Source organism: Vombatus ursinus, unplaced genomic scaffold, assembly GCF_900497805.2.
Source record: "Vombatus ursinus unplaced genomic scaffold, bare-nosed wombat genome assembly UNPS02010193.1, whole genome shotgun sequence".
Classification (NCBI taxonomy): Eukaryota; Metazoa; Chordata; class Mammalia; order Diprotodontia; family Vombatidae; genus Vombatus; species Vombatus ursinus.
The window spans coordinates 3,685,528-3,710,159 of NW_020949971.1; the positions used below are offsets into that span (position 1 = coordinate 3,685,528).

The 24,632-nt window shown below is 45.8% G+C and overlaps 2 protein-coding genes across 2 annotated transcripts in view; one reads left to right on the forward strand and one right to left on the reverse strand.

Moving 5' to 3' along the window:
* Positions 1 to 24,632, reverse strand: part of GTF2E2 (general transcription factor IIE subunit 2) — a 79,991-nt gene that overhangs the window by 44,396 nt on the left and 10,963 nt on the right. The gene's annotated exons all lie outside the window — the stretch shown is intronic.
* SMIM18 (small integral membrane protein 18) lies at positions 18,524 to 18,859 on the forward strand. The gene has a single exon (XM_027853692.1). The coding sequence runs from the start codon at positions 18,524 to 18,526 to the stop codon at positions 18,857 to 18,859; it is 336 nt and encodes a 111-aa protein (XP_027709493.1).

Consider the following 24,632-nt stretch of genomic DNA (forward strand, 5'->3'; position numbering starts at 1 on the left):
TGTCTTCTTCTGGTTGTATGTTTTGATCTTCTTTGTCACCAAAGTAAGATAACAGAGTCTAACTCTTTTTGTGCTGCTTACTCATGATCCCGTACAATTACTTGAAGTGTAAACTCTTTGTTAAGGTAAGAGTCTGCTTCCAATGTGGAGAATGTACTGTCCCAAGCTTCAGGGGTTTGTACAGCTGTTTTCAGAGATACTTCTAGGGACCTGTAAATTTTCAGTTCTTCCAAGGTGGTATGATAAGGGGTGAGGTGTTTCCTCTCCACTGCCACAACAAGCTCCACCAGGCCAGCACTGCTCCTCGCCCCAGGACCGCCCCTCAGAACTGTGACCCAGATTCAAGCACGGTAAAAGCAAGAGATCCTGCCTCAGCACTGGCAAAGAGATCCCTGCAATCCCCCTCTGATCAGCCACTGGATTCCCCCTCAGTCTGTGGGCTGGAAGCTCAGAAGGCAGTCACTGCCCCAGGGGCATGCTCAGGACCTGTGGCTGAGACCTAGCCCCTCTTTCTCACCACCAAAACAGACTTTTCTCACTGACCTTCTAAGTTGTCTTTGGCGTTCATAGGTTGAGAGATCTGGAAACTGCCACAGGTGCCTGCGATTCAGTCCTCTGAGGCCTGCTCCAGGTTTGCTGCGGCCTACGTGCCTACGTCCAACTGCGCTCCTGTCCCCGCCTGGCGAGATATACCTTTATGATCAACCATCCAGGTTGTCTTGGGCTGTAAATTTGTTTCACTTTGTCTTTTTGTGGGTTCTGCTGCTTTAGAATTTGTTTAGAGCCATTTTTTTTACAGGTATTTGGAGGGGTTTGGAGGAGAGCTCAAGTAGGTCACTGCTTTCACTCCACCATCTTGGCTCTGCTCCTGCCCTCCTCCCTTCTAAACCTAAACAATTCTCTCCAGGACTTCCAGGAAGAAGGTAAAGAGATCCCAGCTGCCCCCCTGCAAAACTGCTAGGTGAATTCAGAGAAAGAAAAGCAAACAACCCTATCCTCTAGAAATGTAGCATGGGGGGGGGTGAAGGGATGCACAGCACATAAACAGCTGAACCTAATACAAGGCAGGGGGTGACTGGAAAAGGAGAGACCAAGCCAAGAGCTGAGGGGAGGAATACTCAAAGTTTTCTGGGGGAGGAGTGATATAGGGGAAGGCTTCCAAGAGGAGGTAACATAAGGAATCACACAGATGTGAAGGCATAGAGCAAGCTGTGGCGGAAGGCTGAGCACCCAGACCAGCTAGGAGGCCAGCCTGGTTGGAATGTAGAGTACGTGAAAGGGAATCACGTGAAAAAAAAAAATAATAATGACAGCTAACATTTATAGCACCTACTAGGTGCCAGGCACTATGCTGGTAAGTGCTCATTTGATCCTCACAATAGCCCGAGGAGGCAGGGGCTGTTATTATTCCATTTTACAGTTAAGGAAACTAAGACTGTTAATGGTTAAATGATTTGCCCAGGGTCACACAACTAGGAAGTGTATGGGGCTAGATTTGAACTCAGGTCTTCCTGATTCCAGATCTGGTGCCTATGATAACAGATGTCATTTATATGGTGCCTACTACGTGCCAGGCACTGTGCTAAGTGTTTCACAATTATTATTTCATTGGGTCCTCATGGCAACCCTAAAAGACAGAAGCTACTATGCCTCAATTTTTTACAGTTGAGGAAACTGAGGTAGATAACAGTTGGGTGACTTGCCTGGGGAGGGGAAGCGGGATATCACGCAACTAGGAAGTGTATGAGGCTGGCGCTTTATCTGCTGCATCACCAACGGTAGGTCGGGAGCCGAACTGTACAGAACTGTGACTGAAATACTAAGCAGTTTACATCGAATCCCTTCTGGACCCAGGGCAGTGACACCTAGTGAGACTCAGGCCATAGGAAGACTGTTTGGGCAGCTGTGTGAAGGATGTCTTGGAGACGGGAGAAGAACTGAACGGACAAGGGCTGGCCCCTGGTCACATATGAGGGAGGGGAGCACAAAGCTTCTGAGTCTCAGTGACGGAGAGGAGCGTGAAGCTTAGAGGAAGGGCAGCTTGAGGGAAAGGTCGCCAGCTGAGTTTTCAGCAGGCTAAGCTGGAGGTGCTGATGAGACAACACACAGGTGGAGGTGGAGATGTGGGAATAGAGTTTTGGAAAGAGAGAGGAAGCAGGATACGTATATGTGCGTGTGCGTGCACACACACAGGTAGACAAACAAATATGCATTTGAGAGTCGTCACAGAGGTGACGAATGAATCCATGAAAGCTGACAAGATAACTAAATCAGAGTACAGAGAAGGTGGCTAAGGATGAACTTTGGGGGACACATGTTCAGAGAGAAGGAGGCTGATGACAATCAAGCAAAGAAAAATAAAATAAAAAGCAATATTCAGACAGGAGGAGAAACAGGAGAGAGGACCAAAGAAACCAAAGAAGGAACTAAGGGCATCCTACAGACGGGCAAACAATTGTCATTTTCATATTATGTCAGCTTTGCCAATTTTATGAATGTGGGATGGAAACTCAAAGTTGTTTCTGTTAATAGTTTATTGGTAATCTCTATGACCTTGATTTCTCCCTGTACCCTTCTCATTTTCCCACCTTCCAAAGAGCCATCCTTTAAAATAAGGACTTTTTAAAAAAAAAAAAAAGAAAAGAAAAATAGGGGAAAAACAAAAAACAAAAAAAAAAAAACTTCAGCAAAAATGAATTTTCAATATATTGAAAAAAAAACCTGACATTATATGCAATGTTCCACGTGGACCTCAAGCTATGCAGAGGAGTAAGTGAAGGTGCCTGCTCATATCTCTTTCTCTGGAGCCAAGCTTACTCTTTGTGATTTTGCTTTGGATTAGTGGGTAATGGTTATTACTTTCCATTTCCACTGTAGTTACTGCGGACATGGTTTCCTGGGCTGCTTATTTCATTCTGCATCAGTTCATCCAAGTCTTTCCACCTGTCTCTCTACTCATCATTTCTTGCTACACAGGAATACTCCATTACATTCATGGACATTCGCAAATCACAGAGCATCTATCTTGTTACCAGTCCTTTTGCTACTACCAAAAGTGAAGCTATAAATACTTTGGTATGTACAGAGTCTTTCCTTTTGGCAAATTTTATTTACATCATTCCAAATTGCTTTCTGGAATGGTTATACCAAATCACAGACCTAAAGCAATGCATTAATGTGCCTGTTTTTTCCAACACTGACTACTCTCATCTAATGTTATCCTTTCCAATTTGCTGGGTATGAGATGAAACTTTAGGATTGTTTTGACCTACATTTCTCTTACTATTAGTGAGCTGAAGAATTCTTTTATGTGGTTGTGAATACTTTGCAATCTTTTGAGAACTCCTTGCTCACATTTGTTCCTACCTAACGCCACATGCATTGAAGTAAAATGTCAGAAGAGAAGCAAAGCACAGACCTCTTACAGTTGGAGGTAGAAAATGGATTCTTGGCCAAACAAAGGATAAAAGCAATTACAAAAGTTAAATAATTTTGATTACACAAAAGTGAAAAGATTTTGTACAAACAAATTTAATGCATCTAGGATAAGGAAAGCAAAGAACTCAGAAAAAAAAATCTTTTTATCAAATATCCTAGGTAGCTCAGTGGATTAGAGAACCAGCCTTGGAGTTAGGAGGACCTGAGTTCAAATTTGACCTCAGACACTTAACACTTACTAGCCGTGTGACCCTGGGCAAGTCACTTAACCCCATTGCCTAGCCCCTCCCCCCCCAAAAACCTCCAACTTTGGTATCCACGACATGTAAACAACTAACAAAAACGTGACTGGTTGCCATTTCCCAATATGTAAGTGATCAAAGGATATGAACAGCTAGCTCTCAGTTGTTTTAATGTGCATTTCTCATATTAATTGTCATTTGGAGCATTTTTCCTAAAGCTAAATATAGTTGATGGGTGAACTCTACATATATTTTAAACCAGCATCACAACTACTGAATATACTCCCCAAAGAAACCAAAGACAAAGGGCAAGGATGCATACGGGCTCATATGAATATAGGCATGGCAGCACTTTAAAAATTTTTAATTGTTTTAGCTAATAAGCATGAATATTCCCTTTCACTTCCAACTCCTTAACCCCCAATTAAAAAAAAAAAAAAGTAAACCTAAAATTCCTACTGACTATGTCCAAAAATGTGTAACTCATTCCCTCAACTTCTCAGTGAAGAGGCTCACTCTCTATTTTATCCTCAGTCCTAGGAAATCCTGGGTGGTCCTGGCACTGATTAGAATTCTGAAGTCCTCTGAAGTGGTTGGTTTTTACAGTGTTGGTGGTCGTGTATAAGTGATTCTCCTTGTTCTACTCAGTTCATATAAGTCTTTCTAGCTTTCTCCGAAAGTGCTCCTTTCTGTCATTTATTATACCACAATAGCACTCCATTACACTCATAAACCAAAATTTGTTGAGATCTTCCCAAACTGACAGACACCATCTCCCTAATTTCTAGTTCTCTGCGGATTCAAAAACGGCTGCTACAGATACTTTTGTAATTACGAAACTCTGTCCTCTTTCTTTGATGTTTCGGGGGTACACAGGGCTAGCAGTGCCATGGCTGGGTCAAAGAATATGCATGCTTTAGTGATTTTGTTGGCATACATCCAGAATAATGGACCAATTCACAATTCCACCACAGTGCTTTAATCATCAAGTTTTCTGCAGTCCTTCCTTCTGGCAACTGTCATTTTTAATTTTTTGAACTCTGTCAATCTGATGGGTGTGAGGCAGAAGCTCAGAGTTCTTTAATTTGCATGTCTTTCATTATTAGTAATTTGCAGTTTTTTGTTATTTTTTTAATATGGCTATTGATAGTTTCAATTTCTTCCTTTGAAACTGCCTGTTCATTTTGGGGTTTTTTTGCAACATGATTAATATGGAAATGTTTTACACAACTTCACAATATGATGGTTATTATACTGCTTTCCTTCTCAATGGGTATAGGAGGGGCTGGAGGGAAAGAATTCCAAAAAAATTAATGTAAAAATAAAGAAGAAAAAAAAAGAAAACTGCCTATTCCTATCCTCTGGATGATTTCTCAATTAGGGAATGGCTCTTACTCTTATCATTTTGCATCGGCATCTTATATAACAGGAAAATGAAACCTTTATCAGAGAAACCCAATACAAAAATTATTTCCCAGTTACCCATTTCCCTTCTAATTCCAGCTACGTGGGTTCTGTTTGTGCAAAACCCTCAAAATTGCACGTGCTCCAATGGGTGAGGTAGTTATTCTTACTGATGTCAGACCAGTAGCTTGGTTTTGTGGGGACCTCACTTTTGGCCAGGCTTAACTGCCTTGGCCCCACATTTCTGGTGCCCACTGCACTGCTCAGAAGTCTCCCCAGTGCCTTTCTCTTTTTTACAGGCCTGGGACCTACACTATGCTACCTGGATTTAATTCCCCTTTGAAATTCTGAATGTGCTGAACAATCCTGGGTCTTTCCAATGACCCTCTGCCAGGACAACCTGCTCTGAGAGTCTCTCCACACTTGAAAGGAGCCCCCACAAATGTGCAGCCCAAGCCCAGCCAACCATGCCTGAGAATAATGCCACCGTGTCACCCACCGGCAGCTCTCAGAAACAGGTCTGCAGCAGCAGATGGCAGGAGACAGACAGGGAAAAGAAGGGGAGAGGGAGAGAAAGCAGAAGAGATGAGAAGAAAGAACCAGAGGGTAAGGGTTGGAGAAGGAGATAGGAAAGGGAGAAAATAGAGAGAAAGCTAGGGAGTGGGCAGAGCCACCAAGGCAGACTGCTTTCTGATTCACGCCCCACCCTCCTTGGTTATAGAGCCCAGTTCACCCCCTTCCCACTTAGGATTATTAACTGTGTATCATTGACTGCATTTCTCTCTATCCTCTTCTTTTATGCTCTTCCTCCCACCCTATGCCCCTACAAATCTCTTTAACAAAAGAAGCTATATAAAGACAGGAGTGTGCTTCAGTCAAAAAGCATTTATTAAGCACCTCCTTGCCAGGTTTATGATTGACTGCAATCTGCTTCAGTTGTACTACTTCTGGCCTCTTGCCTAATCACAGGATTTTACCCTTTCTTTCTCTTTTTATTCACCCCTCGTGCTCCACCCTCTGAAAATGGAGAGGGGTTTTGCTTATGTCAATTCCTTCTGGGAATTTATCTTCCCTCTCAAAGCTGTCTTTCGCTCCCCCGTGTCTTCACCATTCTCCACTGAATTTAATGTATTTTGACTCCCAATTGTGCGTGCTAAAATGCTCCTTTATCCAGATGAGATCAAAGTGAGGTAGGTGAGCAGCCCACTGCCTGCCCCAACCCCTTCCACGCTGATTTGATCTTCTTACACACCCTGACTAAAGGAAATAGTCAATTCTACCTGCTTCCTCCCTTTTTTCCCCCCTGAAGATCTTTAGAATATAACCAACCCCCTTCCACACCGTCTGCCTTATCTGCAGGGCCCTGGATGACCCCATTAGACATTAAGACTGTGGCTGCTTAGTACCTGAACTCTTTCTTTATGACAACTGGAATTACTAGGGGTCTTTTTTCTCTGCCCTAACAGGGCAGAGTCCCCTGCTAGCAAAGGTTCGCTAATGGGATGAAATCAGGCGCCTGCATGCTAGTTGGCAAGAGGAGGTTTACTTTGTCATAACACAGCAAGGATACAATGACATGTAGGTTCTCTGGATGTGAGGCAGCTCCCTCCTCTCCAAATGGAAACTCTTCGGGTCACAGCAGGGCAGGGGATGGTGACTGGAGAGGGCTTCAGACATCCACCAAGTCTGAGGGGCCCAACTCCATGTGGTGATCACAACCTCATCACCTTCGGTGACCAGGATGCTGCTGGAGGCGGGAGCCAATCGAGGCCCATGGAGAGCTTTCTGCCTTTTAAGGAAAATTAATTTCTCTTGAGGGGAGTCAGGAATTCTGCTCCTATCACAAGCTAGAAGCTCTGGATTTTGGCTCTGACATTCCCAGGAATTTCCATTTTGGGGTTTCTTTCAGGAGGGGAGCAGTGGATTTTTTCTATTATCACTTTGCCCTCTCATTTATTAGTTAAATTATGGTAAGACTCTCAGGTAGAAAAGGGATTCTTAGGTGCTCTCTCCTTGATCTCTTTTCCAGGTAAAATGTTTTTGATGAGAGATACTTTACATTTTCTGTCATTTCTTCAGTCTTCCAATTTTGCTCTAACGCTTCTGGGTGCTGCCTGGAGTCACCGATTTCTGTCTAATCCTGGAGGAAGGTTTTTTACTTCCGAGACTAAGCTGTGCATTCTTGCCACTCTTCTTTTCTCTAGCTCTCATTTTCTTTACATGATGATTTTTTTAAACTCTTGCTTCATTTCTTCCAGGAATGACCTGGCAGAGCTTGTGGCCAACTGTGACTTTTTTTGACCCTCTGCTTAAAGAGGACAAGGAGTTATGCTCTCCTTCTAGGTTTGTGACTGAAGCATCCCTTGATCGAGCCACAATGTTTCTTTATCATGTCTGTTGTTTTATACGACTTGCTTTTCCAGTCTGACTTCCAGAACAGACCCTGTATCAGGGCCAGGCTGAGGGGCCTTTTTTGTTGACTCCTTTCTATTACCTGGGGTCTGGGCAATAAGGAGGACAGGAACACCCTGTGGCAGGGAGTCTAAGCAGGGGGGAAGCATGGTCCAGAGATCTCTGATCACTGCTATCATTGCACATGAGTCCTAAGGGCTCCTGACCTTGGGCTGGGGTCAGAGTGAGGCCCAGGCACACCCCAGCTGCCACTGGTCAGTCTTTGGTCTAGGCTTCCATCTGCTGAAGCTCGGCCCACAGCTTCATGCCTCCCTGGATCTCTCTGGTCCAAGCACAGGAAGGCTGTGGGGTGAGACTTTTCTGCCTGGGTCCTTCTACTAGCGGCAGGAGGCTTGTGACTGTAGATGTGGAGATGGCAAAACACACTTACTGTAGCCTGGATTTCTTAATTATTTCTTGATTTGGTGTCCCCCCCTTTAATCCTTCTTTACGCCCCACTCTGACATTGTGAGTAGTGTCCCCTGAGCAGAAACAGGAGAATAATTTACACTGTGACCATAACAATGTAAAGGAAAACCCTTTCCAAAGACTTCTGAACTCTGATTCATGCCATGGCCAATGATCACAAAGAAGTGATGGACTACAGCAATCACGGCAAACTAAAGCTGCGAGCCTCAGACTGACTTAGAAAACTACAAACTAGCATTAGCTATGATGTAGTCTATTTTTACTTATTTTGTCTCAACCACACCGTGTGAGTCTGACACCTCTGGACTACAGTGCAGAATGAGACATATATTTTCAGACATGGTCAATGAGCTCAAAAGCTTGGCTTAAAATTTATTAGTTACAAGGGATAGAAATCTAGGGAAGGAGGGAATGGTTGTTTGTGGGGGATAAAAAAAGAAAAAAAGCATCAATAAAACATCTAAAAATATTCAAGAGAAAATAAAAAAGTTCAATACACAAACAACAGGGTAACTTAGTTAAAACCTTATATTAATACATATTTTTAGAAAAACACTGTACATAAGAGATTTAGCTTGACATTCAATCCTCTTTATTTGCTCTCTGTACACCGAAAAATTTCATGATTAAAAAAGAAAATTTAATTTAAAAATTTTTTTAAAGAAAGCAAGGAAGAAGAAGGCATCCGGCAGAAGAGGATGATCAACAGGGTCAAAGGCCACCCCAAATCGAGGCAAGACAATGATGGGGCCACGGGATCTGGCAGTTAAGAGAGAACAAGCAGTATGTTCAGAAGGATGGTCCCCAAGGGCTGAAGAGGTGAATGGGAAGAATCACAAGGGGGATGCCTGCCCTGTTCGTGCCTCAAAGGTAGGGACTGTCTTTTTTGCCTTTGTTTGTATCCCCAGCACCTAGCAAAGTGCCTGGCACATAGTAGGTGCTTAATAAATGCTTGCAGACTATAGGCACCAGAATCATTTCACTGTGTCTTGGCAGACTAGAAATGAAGAAGTCCCTCAGTGACCGCTAGCCTAATGTTGGAATGTAAAGGGGGCCCGCATCCTCTTTGTTACGGAATCCACTGCTACAAGAGTCCAGCCTGAAAAGTCCTCTACTCTGTGGTTACTGGAGAAGGGGGTTGTGGAGAGAGGGAGAAGCGAAGCATTGAGGATGTGAAGATAAAACTAAGCCAGTCCCTGCCCTCAGTGAACTCTCCTTCTCTAGGGGAGACACCAGGAACCTAGGAATCTGCCTGCCTGTTCCTTCCAAAGATGGGCCCAAGGGGGCCTGTCCCTACCAAACCAGAGCCTAGAGCTGCCATGGATGGAGAGTAGCTCTCTCAGGGAGGCAGGCCCACAGCACTGGCCACACCAGGAGGGGCTCTTCCCATGCTCTGTTTACTCCCCTCAGCTCTGCTCTCTCCCACCCTGAGTTTTCTTCCCTGATGTAAATAAAAATGCACGCCTAATAAAAGACCTCAGATCTTCAGCATTCACTGGCCAGTGGACTCTTAAGTCCCAAAACTGCTGACACAACCAAAGTAGTATATACAAAAGGAAAACATACAGGATAAATATTTGATAAAAATGAAAAATCTGGTAAATAAAGAATTACAAAAAGCTGATAAAAGCCTGGACTTAACAACAAATTGTTCTTTTCAACCAGCAAGCGAACTTCGGAAGCCCCCAGATGTAACACAACAGAGTGACAGCCCAAAACAGGAGTTAGGTTTTACCTGCTCTTCTATCACAATGTTAAGTTTGGATTTGAGACTTTCTTCTTCACTTCTGCCTTGATCCCACGCTCCAGACTGGGCGAGCTTCCCTTCAGGCCCTGTCCACCCTCAGCAGCGGCACCCCTCCCAAGCCCTCCAAACCACGGCAGCCAGCCCTGTTCCCGGGGCTGCTCTCTCTTCTGCAGAGCAGTCAGATCTCTGTGCCAGGCACATGCAGGAAACAAGCTTCGTTTATTTATTCACATACCTGTAGATTCAATCAGTTCTGTGTGCTCCTTTCCAGGGCTCTTACCAACCCTGGCATCTTTCTTAGCCTGAGGGTTCCTCTAGCCTCAGGGGACATCTGTTTTGCAGTCAGATTCTAATCATTAATTTAGTCCTTCTTTTTTTATCATCTTTCTACTATAAAGTAAGGCAGATCCTAAAATCCCAAAATGCAGAGAGGGCCTGGGGTTTTTGTTTGTTCGGACTTTAAGGAGGCAAAAACCACGCCCCACTCTTCAAGCTCAATGACAAAAAAAACAAAAACAAAAAAAAGGAAGGAAAAAATTGGGATAAAACTGGGCACACCCAACAGTATCATTTAAGTTTGTGAATGATTTCCTCTGGAGTGTGGTAAGGCTAAATGCAAATGAACAAGAAGGCAATTGTCAGCTGCATTAGCATCCGACCAATAGTAGCCCAGCTCCATCTTGACTGTGCACCAGACTGCATTACCAACAGACCAGACCAAAGCTCCATCAGCATCCGCCGAGAACAGGTAGGTCTTTATCATTTTTATTATGGAAGAATTAAGCACTAGATAGATCTGAAAAACATTTTGTTAAGAAACTGGGCAAAGCATTCTTCTGAACGTGCATTTTTAAGCTCTGAATTTCTTACCCTGACAGGCTTTTTTATTCTCCAAATAAATACCAAAGGCTGTCGGTCTAGCACGGACTCTCTCTCATCCTCTGTGCCTTAATAGAAAATTGATGACCGTGCCATTGTATGGGAAATCTAATCCTCCCAGCCCCTGGTCAGTAAACTGAAATACAGATCTGATGCTTCCCAGCTGCCTGCCAACTGCACCTTCTGCAAGATATTTCATTTCAGCAGCATTATCAGTCCTGACAAAGGCTTTCCTTGAAGAAAAATCTAGACTAAAAGCAAATCCTGCCAAAAGATGATTTCTGATATGTACAAATTATATTATGCTGAAAAACAACCAAGTACGCTACCTGTAGAAAATTTTTAAAAATAAAATAGGAAGACTAATACGAAAATACAATCCATCTTTGACCATAATACAGACAAAAGAACTAAGAGGTGCATTATGTTGTAACTTAACACGTAAAAGCTTCAGACTGTTCTGTCATTTAAGTAAAATAATTTTGTTTCTAACTGTATAATCCAAGTCGGAGATTATTATTAAATGAAGACCTTGAATGCATATTCTTATTAGGGGGGAAGGGAGCAAGTCGATCATTTTACATCCTTCACATCATGTGGGTGCAGGGATAGATGGGACTGTTCTTAAATTGACCATCTGGAATAAAAAGAAAATTTCACTGGAAAACTAAAGAATGTTTTCACAAGGGTCACTTATGGAAGGGAAGGTCCAGCATCCTTCCCAGTACTACAGTAAGGCTCAAGAATCAGGAGCCTCCGAATGACCAAGCAATCAATAAAGCTTTATTAAGCACCTACTGTGTGCCAAGCTGGGGTGGGGGTGGGGGGCACTAAGGGCTGGAGATACAGAGAAAGGCAAAAACCTCGTCCCTGTCCTCCAGCAGCTCACAATCCAATGGGAGAGACAACATGCCAACGAACAGGTACACATACAGAGACAGACAGGGGAAATGGGAGGTAAAGCCAGAGGGAAGGGAGGAGCAGCTCAGGAGGGGCTTTTGGGTTTGGGGAAAGGTGGAAAGGTCTCTTGCAGAAACTGGTATTTCAATGGCGTCCCAAAAGAAGCGAGGGAAGGCAGGAGGTGGAGGTGAGGAGGTGAGCCCTGCTGGCCTGGGGGACAGGCAGAGAAAGAGCCCAGAAGCTGGTGATGGAGAGCAGAAGCCAGGAGCAGCCGGGAGGCGAGGGTCCCCCAAACACAGAGTCCATGGAGGGGAGTAAGGGAGGAGGAGCCTGGAAAGGAAGGGGCCAGGTGATGCGGGGCTTTACAAGCCAAACAGGAGATATTTGCTATTTGGTCCTGGAGGAAACAGGGAGGGAGCACTGGTGTCTATGGAATGGGGGGGGGCTGGGGATAACAGTATCAGAACTGGGTTTTAGGAAGATGGCGCGTGATGGAAGATAGATTGAATTACTGATGGCAACTGAGAAAAGCTCTAATTCCATTTTATTGGAGCATGAAAATCATCTTTGTTTAGCAGACATTATAGCTTCAGGATAGCATTTAAAAAAACAAAACTAATGACCCAACCATTGCCTTGCCTTGCCTTGCCTTCCCTTCCCCAGTAAATCTACATCTGGGTCTCAATTAGTGCAAATAATGACTTGGTCCTATGAAGGGGTCCCATTCTCCCAATCCATACTGCATTATTTCCATGGGGGTATAACTAATGACGACATTTCACATAATTATAACTTCCTACAGTGTGGATTCGAATATATGCAAATACCATTGTATTCATTATTTGCACTAATTAGAACCCAGCTGTATTCCATTGCTAAATTATTTTACAAGGAAATTTTTCCATCTACTTTTCCCTCCAAGGAACAAAGGTGTTCATTCAGCTACTTAGCAAATGACCTGTTAGTCAAGGAGCCGGATCTAGAAACCAGATCTCTCTTTTCAGGGTTAAACTACCCAGCAAGCACTCCTGCCAATCACAAAGCAATTAGGACACTGGATGCAAGAAGGCCCCGAATAACACAAGAAACACTCACCGAAAACACAGGAGAACTTAGGAAAAGAAATGTGATTACAAATAAAAAATCAAGACCAGGAAAAGATGCATTTTGCCATCCAAAGTCTGCCCAAACATAGGTAAAATAAAGGAAGGAGGCTTCCCCCTGCCCCCAGCTGATGAAGGACACAGTGACTCAGTTTAGTCCAGACTCCGATTCCCCTCTCCCCAAAGACTGTGGCACTGCCCACTTGATCAATTATTTCTCAAAGAGACATCTCATCTTTTTGTGGAAACGAAGAGACTGCCATTTAATGGGGAAATGGCTGAACCAGTTAGGATATAGGGAACACTCCTGTGCTCTAAGAAGTGACAAAAGAGGTGGTGTCAGAGAAATCTGGAAGATTTCTAAGGACAGATGCAGAGGGAAGTACATCATCAGCACTGTCAAAATGACAATTCTGGCAGACAGAACACTCTCATCCACACCCTGACCCATTCTGATCCAGAAAAGAGTATTTGGCCCCCTTCCTGCCAGAGAGGTTCAGGACCACACACACAATGAGACACAAAGACTTGGCCAATATGGGGATCTGTTTTGCTAAACTATGCTTTTGGTGTTATGAGGCTTGTGTTTTTCTTTTTCTTCTCTCCCAGTGGGCAAAGGGAGGTGGGGAGAAAAAAATAAATACCTGATAATCGAAAAAAATAAAATAAGAAATTTTACAAGCAGCATCCTTCAATGCAAAGGAAAAGTCAGCTCAACTGTTTTCTATTCAAGAGCCTGTCTGTCCCAGCCACTGTGTAATGACCCTGCCCTCCCTATGGAAATATTCTGCCAGGGAATTTTTAAATGCTAGAAAGGTTCCAAGGAGGAGAGGGAAAATTATACCATCAGCCGTGACTCTCCTATCCCCAGACTCAAAAGGGGACCGCAAAGAAAGGCTACTGCAAAAATTTAGAGACTACTTTTTATATTATTTATTTTAAATGTATCACATTCAAATTTTAATCTGAGAAATGAAAATGAAAAAATCCTTAATGATACAATTCTGTTTTGCCTGTCAGATTTTACCTAATCCATCACAGCAAAATTGTTTTAAAATATTAAATTACCACTAATTATCAAAAATAATGATTCTTTCAAACTTACCCTTCTCTATATAATTTTCTAAGTATCAAAGAAATTTATAAGATACAAGCTACAATTCTTTAAAATATCTTTTAAGTCTTATCCTGGAAGTTTTTCCTTCAAACCAACTTGTAAGAAATATGAAATTAAATCAAACCACTAATTACCCCTTTCCCCTTCCAACACACACAATTTGTGTTCCAGGGTACACAGACAAAGTGCATTCCAACCACAAAAAGCGTTGCACACAATGCGTTTCATAGTAATTTAAAGCCCACAAAAATGTTTTAAGAGCATGAAAAATCCTTCCAGAAAATCTTTCCAGCCTCACCACATTTTAACACAAGGCACTACTAAAGTGTTACTTCAGACAGAAGAGGGAAAGCAGTCAAGTGCTCCCTACCTAGGACTGCAGGAAAGGAAGGGGAGACCACAACATGGTCAGAATTATGATCTAAGCGTGTGCAGTAGAAGCGTAGCTGTGCCCATGCCCACCTCCCCAGGCTGTCTCAAGCAACTTCAAGCTGTGCCCTAACCCTTGCATACATACGTAAGTGTGTGTGTGTATGTATGTATGTGTGTGCGTATGTATGTGTGTGCGTGTGTAGTCTGATACACACCACATACATACATGTGTGAAAATATCATATCGGCCAGACTCCATCCCTCCAAAAACAAACCTGATGCAGAAAACGTGAACGTGTCCTCTGCCCCAGGCTCTTTTCTTAACGTATGACTACTCTGTCTTCCTTTCCAAGAGATCTCATTGTAAGGAGGTGATGCCCTCTTACGTTCCATTGTTACCAGGCTTCTATTTTCCCAATACTTTGAAAGACGCTGGAAGCCGAGAGTGAGTGTCTGAATGATGTCCCTATTCCAGGCAACCCGTCTCCCAGTGCATGCTTACCTCCTCTCCCAGCAGGGATACCTGATGACCCCGCCCCCCCCTGTCCCTCCCAGAAATCAGAGCCACCCTCACAAACCTGACAAACCTCACAAAACAATGGGCAAACATGGCCCATCATGTGTAATCAATATGACCGGGGATTAGCATCTGTTCATTCCTCCTTGGTCCCAAGTAGCCTAATCTCAATTCTCAAGGCCTAAGGCCACATTAAGTATGAAATAATCAGACATTCAATGGGCATGGAGACAAGACATTCATCAAGTATTTTTTAAAAGAAAAAGGATGCTTTTTCCCCCTCTGGGGAGATGGAGAGAAGTTATTTCACCAGCTCCAACAGACTGACAAGCCTTCCTTTCTTCAGCTTCCAGCTGCAGTGAGAGGCCGAGTGAGTGGTTTGCCCTGGGTCCCCCAGACAGGCTGAAGGGTCAGAGGTCAGACACTGGGACCCTGATTTTTCTCTCTATCCAATAACTAGGCTTCCATTATCATGCAAACACCTACGTAACAAACATTTCCAAGTAGCAGCCCATGGCCTACTTACCTCAAACAGTAGTTGATGTGATAAAATTCCAATATAATAAACTCAATTACCAACATTAATGGAGGGTAACAAAAATATAAATGGGCCAAAATGGTTGTCCAAAAGTCAATTCCTATTTGGCTCCGAGCGTGATTTTGTGCTTTCTCAGAGCTACCCTCTGCAGGCACTCAATAGCTGTTAATGTCATTGAAGCCTGAAGTTTTAATTTGATACAGAGAGCAATCAGGGGACCCTGACTGAAGGGTTGGGAGAGGCAAGTGCCAGGAGCCAGCAGGTTGGGTGGCTGTTCACGGGGCAGCTGTGACCTCACTGGCCCAGAACCTCCAGGCGGCCATTAGTGTGTACAGTGACGGGTTCCCCAAACTGAAGGGGAAAGCCCCCAAAGCAGCTCACACCTACTCTTTGCCCATTTCTCACCTGTAATCTCTCAAATGAACCAAAAGCCTTTCTAACCTTATTTTCAAAAGGGAAAATACCCGACCAGTCCAAAAGAGGATCTTTCTAATTTTCAGTAATACAATAAAAACGTAATTTCAGCACCATCCCCACCACTGTGGTTTCTCCCCTCCCACCCCAAAAGCAGCAGGTAGAATGCAAATAGCCCTGGGCTTCAGACTCTAGCTTGTTTCCCCAGGCACAGACAGGAGGGATAAGATCTCCTTAGAGCTCCAACGATTTTGGAAGTTACCGTTCATTAAGACAGGCAGAGGGAATGACTTTGGATTCGCTAGGTAGTTGACCCTCAATTCCCCCATTATTGTCTGAAACAATCTAGAACCCTGTGTCTCCAGCTTTGGAAACACACAACCTTGAAGAATCACCAGGGACAAGAGCTGCACAGACTTGGGGAGGAATTCTGGGAAGCTTCATATCCAAGACAGCAGATCCATGCAAAATGAAAGAGCAGGGGCCCAAGTCCCTTCCCTGGAACAACTCTGCTCCACTTTCTGCGTCGCCTCCAGTACTTTTATTTCCTTCCTGGGCCTCACGAAACCCTGCTGACCATCCACGGACCACCTGCCTGCCGGGCAGCGGCAGTGTGATCGAGCCTCATTGGTACCCACATTCAGCTATCCTCCCCAGCCCAACAGCTCAAACTCCCAAGGCCTCACCCTTCGCAGTCCCTCAGGCTTATCAGAGAGCCCCGCTTCCCTCCTTTGGGGCTCCCCTCTCCGGTGCCACACAAGGCCTCAGCTGCCCTCTGCATCCCACCAGCCAGCCTCCATCTCCAGACTCCTTTGGCCTTCAATCTTTCCCAACATCAGGGTCCTTTCCAGTGAGTCCCGTCTTCTCGTGATGTGGCCAAAGGACTGAAGCTTCTGTGTTTGTCCTTCCCCTGAACAGCCCGAGTTAACTTTAAGTGCTGACTGATCTGAGCTCCCTGCTGTCCAAGGGACTCTCAGAAGTCTTCTCCAGCACCACAATTCAAAGGCGTTGATTCCGCGGCACTCAGCTTTCCCTACAGTCTAACTCCATTCACTGCTAGGAGAAAAACCAGAGCTTTGACTCTACGCACCTTTGTCGGCAAGGTGATGGCTCTGAACGCCGGACAGAAGACTTTCTATCTGATCCTGAAGGCAACAGGAGCTACCCACCTCCGGGGGGGGGGCAGGGTCAGAGGAGAGAAGGGGGCAAACGCGAGTGACAGTGCAAAGGTGGGAACACCGGGACGTGGCAACAGATTGGAAACGGGGAGCAAGAGCGGATAGGAATGGAGGATGACACCTAGCTTGCAAGCCTGGGGGACTGCAAGGATGGTGGTGTCCTCGACGCCAAAAGGGCGGTGTGGAAGTGGGGGAGAGTTTGGAGAGGAAAGATAAGAATGAGCTCTCTCTGTGGGACATCCAGGTCAAGATCTCTAAGAGGCAGGGACAGCGAGCTCCAAGATTCACCTACAGAGATGATTACTGAATCTATGTTTTAGATTACCAAGTTAAATGATACAGCGGGAGAAGAAAAGGGGGTCCAGACACATACAGCTAGGGGGCATGACCTGGCGAGAATCTAGCAAAAGAAACCAAGGAGCCAACAGAGAAGTGGGGGAGAAGCAGCAGCGAGCGGTGTCACAGAACACAGGTCATAGTAACAGGGGCGATCTCAAAGGCTGCTGACCCCTACAGGCAAGGAAGCGAAACAAAAAGCTTGTGGTTCACAGGTCGGAGATGGGGCCCAAATCATCACTTAATTTTGAAAAAAAAAGGAGGGAACAAGCTTAATGGGGAAGCAATAAATGACTCATTAAATAAGGGAGTTTCACTTGATCACGACAGGCAAGGACAAAAACTGGTTTACTTATACACTTTGTTTAAACACAACAGACACGTTCCCAACACTCCAACAACCTGGGTATTACAGCTGACAGGGCACAGATGTCACTTTGCAATTCTGTCCTTCCGTCCCATATGTGACCAAAACTGTCCTGCCTTTGTGTGTTGGGCAATACCGAAGCTATCTTGGAGTCTGGGGGTTGGGGCCGTGGGTCTCCATAATCTCAGGGCTCCCTCCTTACCATCCCTGCCAAAGGCCTGAGAAGACATCGTCCAGAGGCTCCAACATGCACGCCAGACAGAACAGGGAGTCCCTAATTCTTTCAGACACTATCAGCTGGTGCTCTGGAACAGAAATGTAATAAATGAAACAAATGAGACCTCTGGGGACCTGAGTTTGTCCGTTTTGAAAGGTGCTTCCCCAGGATTTTCTAAGCACCACCACCAGCTAACCTCCACTCCAGCTACAGGAGAACTCTGTTCACAGAGGCTGACAGCTACAGTCAGCAACCACCCCAGCGTTAGTCATCCTCGCAGAAGGCACTGCTGCTGCTGTTTTTTTTCTATTTTTTGCCTCTCAACCACTGTCCTCCTGACCCAGATCCTCCGACCCAGTAACGTAGGGTACAGAGAAAGCTACAGTCCCAGACGCACATAAAAAAGGTAACCAGGGAGAGCGAAAGCCAAGCAGGAAGGAGCACAGGAATCCTCACTAGGCTTTTTTCAAAGGCACAATGTTTTTAAATTGGTAAATTTTCTCACGGGTTATAGTTCCTTCACCACTGTTCATTACTAATTCAGCTGCCTTTTCTTTAACCATTCTGCATGTGACTATCATAATCTGTATCTATCAGGAGTATATAGGTGTACACGTGTACACACACACACACACACACGCACACACATTAGTCCGAAATCCCAGAGTGTGGTTTACAACCTACCTTAGTCTGCAGACCCCACAGTGACACACTTACTCTGAGCTGCAGAGAGGGGTCAGCACCACACACATTTCCCTAGCATTCCTGGTGACGCTCAACCTCCGCCTACAAATCTGCATCACACGCGTCATTCCCACACATTTTCTTTTTCCCTTTTTTCCCTTCCTAGCCTCGTCTGGACCAATCAGGAGCGATGGCATCGGGAAGCATGGCCACCCTGAACGCCACTCTCTGGAACGAGACGAGCAGCACCAGCAGCCCGCCGACCACCACGTCAGCCTACCAGTACATCGGCTTCCAAGTCCAAAAGGTGTACCCTTTCCATGATAACTGGAACACGGCGTGCTTCATCATCATGCTCTTATTCATCTTTACGGTGGTCTCGCTGATGCTCCTGGCCTTCGTCTACGAGGTGCTTGACTGCTGCTGCTGTGCCAAAGACAAAACCCTGAGCGACCTGGAGAGCGAGCCCAGCCCCCTGAGAACCATGATGGACAACATCCGGAGGCGGGACACCGAAGTAGTGTAGCGCCCGCCCGGGGCATGTCGGCACAGAGCCTCGGCGCTCCGCTGAGGGGGGAGAGAGGGAGAAGTCCTAAGGGCCAGCCAAGCAGGCCTCAGAGCCTCGGGGCTGGCAGAGTCTGACCACCACCAGCTCTTCAGCTATCCCTCTGTAAGAAGACGTCGTAGTGCAAGTTAAACGTGTCTCTTCTGGAGTGGGTTTCACTGTGTGTATCCGTGTATAAATACAGTCGTGAAAATTCAGTGTGGGTTTTGTCATGGTCTTCCCCAAACTCCCATTTTACTGACAGTTACCTGAGGACCAGAAAACCCAGCAGACTCTGCCCGAGGTCAGGCACAGGCAGGGAGGTCTTTAGCAGCAGGGGCAGGATCTGAACCCACAGCGGCCAAAGCGAAACCTCTTGGCGTTTCTGCTCCTTTGCCTTGCCTGTGACCCAGCATCTCTATGATTTAATACTGAGCAGCAAATCAGAACCAGAAAAGACCCGGGCAGGGGATGACTCACATACATTACTATCCTGTAGTTTAATAATTCGCAAGATTAGAGAATCGAGGACCACCCCCTTCCACAGGCCCTTCAGCAATTACAGAAAGCACCCAAATGCTCGCCTGCATCCAAAACTAAATAGATCCTAATATCACTACTACCAACCAGTCTCGTATTTCCTGCTCCTTCTGTAAGAAAATCAGCATTTTCTAACTTTCTAAATTATTTTTAAAGCTCTGACCTTTAGAGAGGATTGATGCAGTAAGTTCAACATTACTGAATATCCCTTGAGTCAATCATTAATGGACAGCTAGCCAGAGAAGCAAGGAGAAGACGTGTTCCCGTCCTTTCACTGGGAAGCTTACGGCCCTGGGTGCTGAACGCTACGGATGCCAGGCCCAGCTGATGGCTTCCTTAGCTTTGCTCAAGTGCTTCTCCATTCTTTTTTGGTTTTGCTTTAAACAAATAAAAGTTCTCTGGGGAGAAACAGATTTGAAAATGAAGGTAATATCTTTTTAAATAAAGATATAATTAAAAAATAGCTAACATTCCCAGCATACAGTCTTTATCACCAAGATGTCCCCAAGGACCTCACCTCATCTTTGCAGAAATTCAGAGGAAGGTCAAAAGTGTGTCTATATTCAACGTGATTACAAGACAGAACGATGCTGCATAAATCACAGGAGAGGAAGAACCTGGGGGGCAGCTAGGTGGCGCAGTGGATAAAGCGCCAACCTTAGAGTCAGGAGGACCTGAGTTCAAATCCAGCCTCAGACACTTGACGCTTACTAGCTGTGTGACCCTGGGCAAGTCACTTAACCCCCACCGCCTCACTTAAAAAAACAGGGGAGGGGGGAGGAAGAGAGAGGAAGAACCTGTTTATGGCTTAAAAAGCCCCAAACAGGTCCTGCAAGTTAACAAAATTCCAAATGTAATGAATCTAATTCAAAGAGTTACATTGCTTTTATTTCTTTGTAAGTAAGATTTCTATCTTTGCGTGTTAAGTGCCACTGCGGCAAACGGAAAAGGAAAAGAGAGTTACTGAATTCTGGAACTGGGAAAGACTTGAGCAATCATCTAAGTAGGCCAGAGACCTCATTTTGCCAATAAGAAAACAGATTTAAGCATAAAATCAGCAAATGCTGACAAAAAAAGTCGATACTTTACCCCATTTTCACACTGCGATTACTTAGGTTGAAATCTCTTCCCATATTAATTTTTTCCTTTTTGTCTTTCAATTTGTTTTTTTTTTAATTTGGGGTTGAGTGACTTGCCCAGGGTCACACAGCTAGTAAGTGTCAAGTGTTTGGTCTGAGGCCGGATTTGAACTCAGGTACTCCTGACTTCAGGGCCAGTGCTCTATCCACTGTGCCACCTAGCTGCCCCCATTTTTGTCTTTCAAATACGCAACATTTCTTTGCTCTTAAGGGCCATCTGTGAACACCTGATGATTTTACCAAAGCTAACCCCCCCAAGAGGCTGTGAGGAGAAAACAAAAGGACCCTGGCTTTGCCAGGTCTAAGGCCAAGAACGGCTGGTCCAAACCTGCAGCTGGTCTGTGTTGGGGATGTCCGACACGACATCACGTGACCAGTGGCAGATCCTGAGCCCTGGCGGCCCGGCTCCTCCACGACGCTCCAGGCGTCAGAGCCTAGGAGCACAACCCCAAAACGACGCAAATGTGTCACACGTGGCATGCCCCATTATTTCCCAGTTCCCTCCAATGGTCAAAGAAGATAATGGGATGAAATCAGATCCAGCAAACAGAGGGTATAAGCCACCAGAGCTCCAGGAAACGGAGGTAAATCGAACAAAGGAGGGGTCCAACACCCAGATCAGGGAAACCAGGTTAAAGTGTAATTGGGAAATACTTAATCAAATAAATAAAGATATCAAAAAACACAGATATTATGAGTAGGTGAATTTCTAAGTCAGTATGTGCCCTGTAGGGCTGGGATGCTTCTGTGAGGTTTAGAAACTCTGTTTCTATTGAAGTTCGGCACCACTGGCTTAAAGGATCATCCTCACAAATATATTTCCAAAAAGGGATACTCCGTTAAACCCCCTTTTCAAACCATCCCCTGACAGTCAGAGCTAGAAGCTGCCCAGGCACCAATTCAAATAACCGGGCACGTGGCAACTAAAGTCCAGTTAATTGCTTGGCAAAGTCCCCAAAGGGTGGACTTTGGGATGCCTGGGAATAGCGACACCTGGGTCAGACTCCCCCTCACCTCCCATTCCCTCCTGGCTGAAGCCGTCTCCTTTTCCATCACCATGTCAGCAGCCCTGGAACCTCATCAACGTGGTGCTCTCTCCACCAGCACAGATGACAACTCATTCTCGCACTAAGTGGTTCTCATATGCTCTCCTCCATATAGCTTCCAGAGACACAGCCAGCCAGCACGCTACTAGCTACAGAGTCCAACTCTTGACGCCGGCACGTGCTCTTTGCTACCCTGGGGGTATCAGGTACCTGTCCCTGTGTTACCCCTAACTTGGCATCATTGATTTGGAGAAGAAACCAACCCTTTTACCCAAAAGATGGGGAAATGGAGACTCAGAAGGGCCCAGTGACCTGCCCCAGACCACCCAGGGGTAGGGTAAGTAGCTAGCCCTCTCGACAGAGCAGAGCACCATTTGAGATGGGCTCTATTCTGTGCTGCCCACCAGGCATCCCTCCCTTGCCTGCCCTCAGGGTCCCATGCAGCTTTGCTTCCTTCAAGATTCTCAATCACAGTGCACTGCCCTAAGGACATTCAGGGTGAAAAGAGGGGTCTTCACCTGAGGGAGCACTGGGGCCCTGTTTAAACACACTCCACAAGCTTGCAAATGCAATCCAGCCTGCCAGTTGGGGGCTGGGCCCACTGCCCACTTGGGGCACCAGCCCCAAACATGTTCAGTTGCACTGAGCCAATGGTCTGGTTGTTTAAAGCCACACTGCAGGATAGCAAAAGGCATCTTCTTCTTCACTTAGTTTTCCTCAGGCAACCTCCAGTCAGGGCCTCTGCTCAGGGCCTCCGTCCTGACAGGGGGTCACAGCCTCGCAATTCTCTCTGATCACTGGCTCACTCAGGCCCAGGGGCGCACACTAAAAGACCTCAGGTAGGAATAATACTGAAGTAACAAGACACGTATGCGGAAGAGAAAGGCACAGTCAAACACCCCCCAAGCCTACGTTCCCGGGGAGAACCACGACATCGCCCTTCTTCTCATCCACTAACGACATCCATCCCCGCAGATGTGTACGTCTGTAACACTGTGAGGATGCAGGGCTCACCCACAGGCAGCCTGCCACACTCCATGAGCAGCCCAAGCCAGATTAAAATGTAACTGGAAACGTTGTTTAAAAAATAAATAATGTTAACATGTAGTTCAGTGGCCTGTTTCTAAACCACCGGCTTACAGAATACGGGTAATACTTATTTACTGATACCTAAGCATCGTCTGCTAAGCATCTCCCAGATGCCCAGGTCACAGTGGCAGAGATGCAGAGAGTAGACCAGGCCCCCACGGGGGCATAACCCACAGTATCTTGTCAGGGTTTCATGCAGCATTCCACTGGTGGGCATCCCGTGGACTCCCACGTGACCTCCTTTGGTGGCACTTCTGGTCACAGCACCCAGAAGGCCAATTTGGTCACTTCTGTACCTCGAGCCTCCATACTCTGTGTATGTGAGTGCTCCAATCCCAATCCTAGACTCAAAGATAAAAGGGCTATTCTCCAGGCTCTGTTCCCTTGGCCCCCCCCTCCAGCAGGTATAACAGTCAGTAATCAAAGGGCGGCTTCTATATGCCCCGGTGCCAGCCAGCCCTGGCTGGGGCCTCACCGGTAACCCAGCCTCCTCCTCTGATGCGCCTTCCCTGCCTGGTTCCCAGTCTTGTCCACGCGGGGCCCCGGTCTTGGGAGGCCCACAGCCAGGTACTTCTCCATCCCATGACCTTTCCTTATCCATGGGGAGTGCTCTGCTTCAAGGACACCCCACTCCCATTTGCGCTTTCCTCCGTGAGCGGCCCAGGCTTGGAGAGCACTGCCCTGGAGAATGGCAGGACTCTGAAGGCTTTGCATCCTGTCCTAACTTCACGGGCTCCAGCGGGAAAGTCCCTTGGGACCAAGCAGTGGGGACAGACTTGGAGGTAGGAGAAACTCTGGTGCAAACCCCACATCCGTCACTCGCTAGCTGGGTGACCCTGGGCAGGGTCATCTGCACAATAAGGCTAATAATGGCATCTACTTTCTAGGGTCACTGTGAAGATCAAATGAAAATGTGCAGAATGAGACTTGTAAAGCCTAAAGCTCACTACACACGAGCTGCTGTTGTGAGCAATAAAAGAGTTAAGTTTCCACATAAGTAGATAAGAAATCAGCACAGACAGGCTAACTTCTCCATGGGGGGGAGTGACGACACAATTCTAGGCACAAAATGTATGGTAAAGGGTGGGGATCACATGTATGTAAAATATATGAACAGGGCATATAAGGAAGACTGTAACCCAGAAGGATTAGGACCAATCCTGATCCAGAAGGGAGGAGTTAGGCAATTACTAACTACAAAGCCTGCTCTGGCTTTACACTCTCCCCTTCCAAGGAGGCGGCCCACTTCTCGCCAGAATCGAAAGGACGCACTTCAACCTCTTTAATAAAAAGTCTTTGAGACACCAGTCTTTGGAGCTGAGTCTGGGGTCTTCCTTATAACACTGTTGTTATACAAACCCCTAGTCTAAGGCACAGTTCTTAGACACACAGCAGGTAACAAATGATAAATACACAACGTATTAAATTCAAGATTTCTGATGGGTAAAGTCAAACGATATAATCAACAAGTATTCATCAAGGCCCTATTATGTGCCAGGGACGGTCCTTAAGAAACACACAGTCAGGGGACAGCTAGGTGGCGCAGTGGATAGAGCACCGGCCCTGAAGTCAGGAGGACCTGAGTTCAAATCCAGCCTCAGTCCAAACACTTGGCACGTACTAGCTGTGTGACCTTGGGCAAGTCACTTAACCCCAATTGCCTCACTAAAAAAACAAACAAACAAAAAAAACAACACACAGTCTACTAGGAGAGCCGTTGATCGATGCACACATCCACACACATATATAATGAACAAATTGGAAAAGAAACAGCAGGGAGTCTGGGGAGGAGGAGGCCGTGCCAAGAAAGGCTAACAGCACTCTAGGCTGTAACCAAATCTGCAAGGAGAAAACCTCTGTGGAACTGACTTGGTTCTGTTTTTTGTTTTGGACACACTGAGCCCTGGCAGTGCAGAGAAAGGCAAAGGGATGGTCCCCTCC

Coding starts and splice junctions, on each gene's coding strand:
- SMIM18 (XM_027853692.1), top strand. CDS start 18,524: ATGGCATCGGGAAGCATGGCCACCCTGAACGCCACTCTCTGGAACGAG.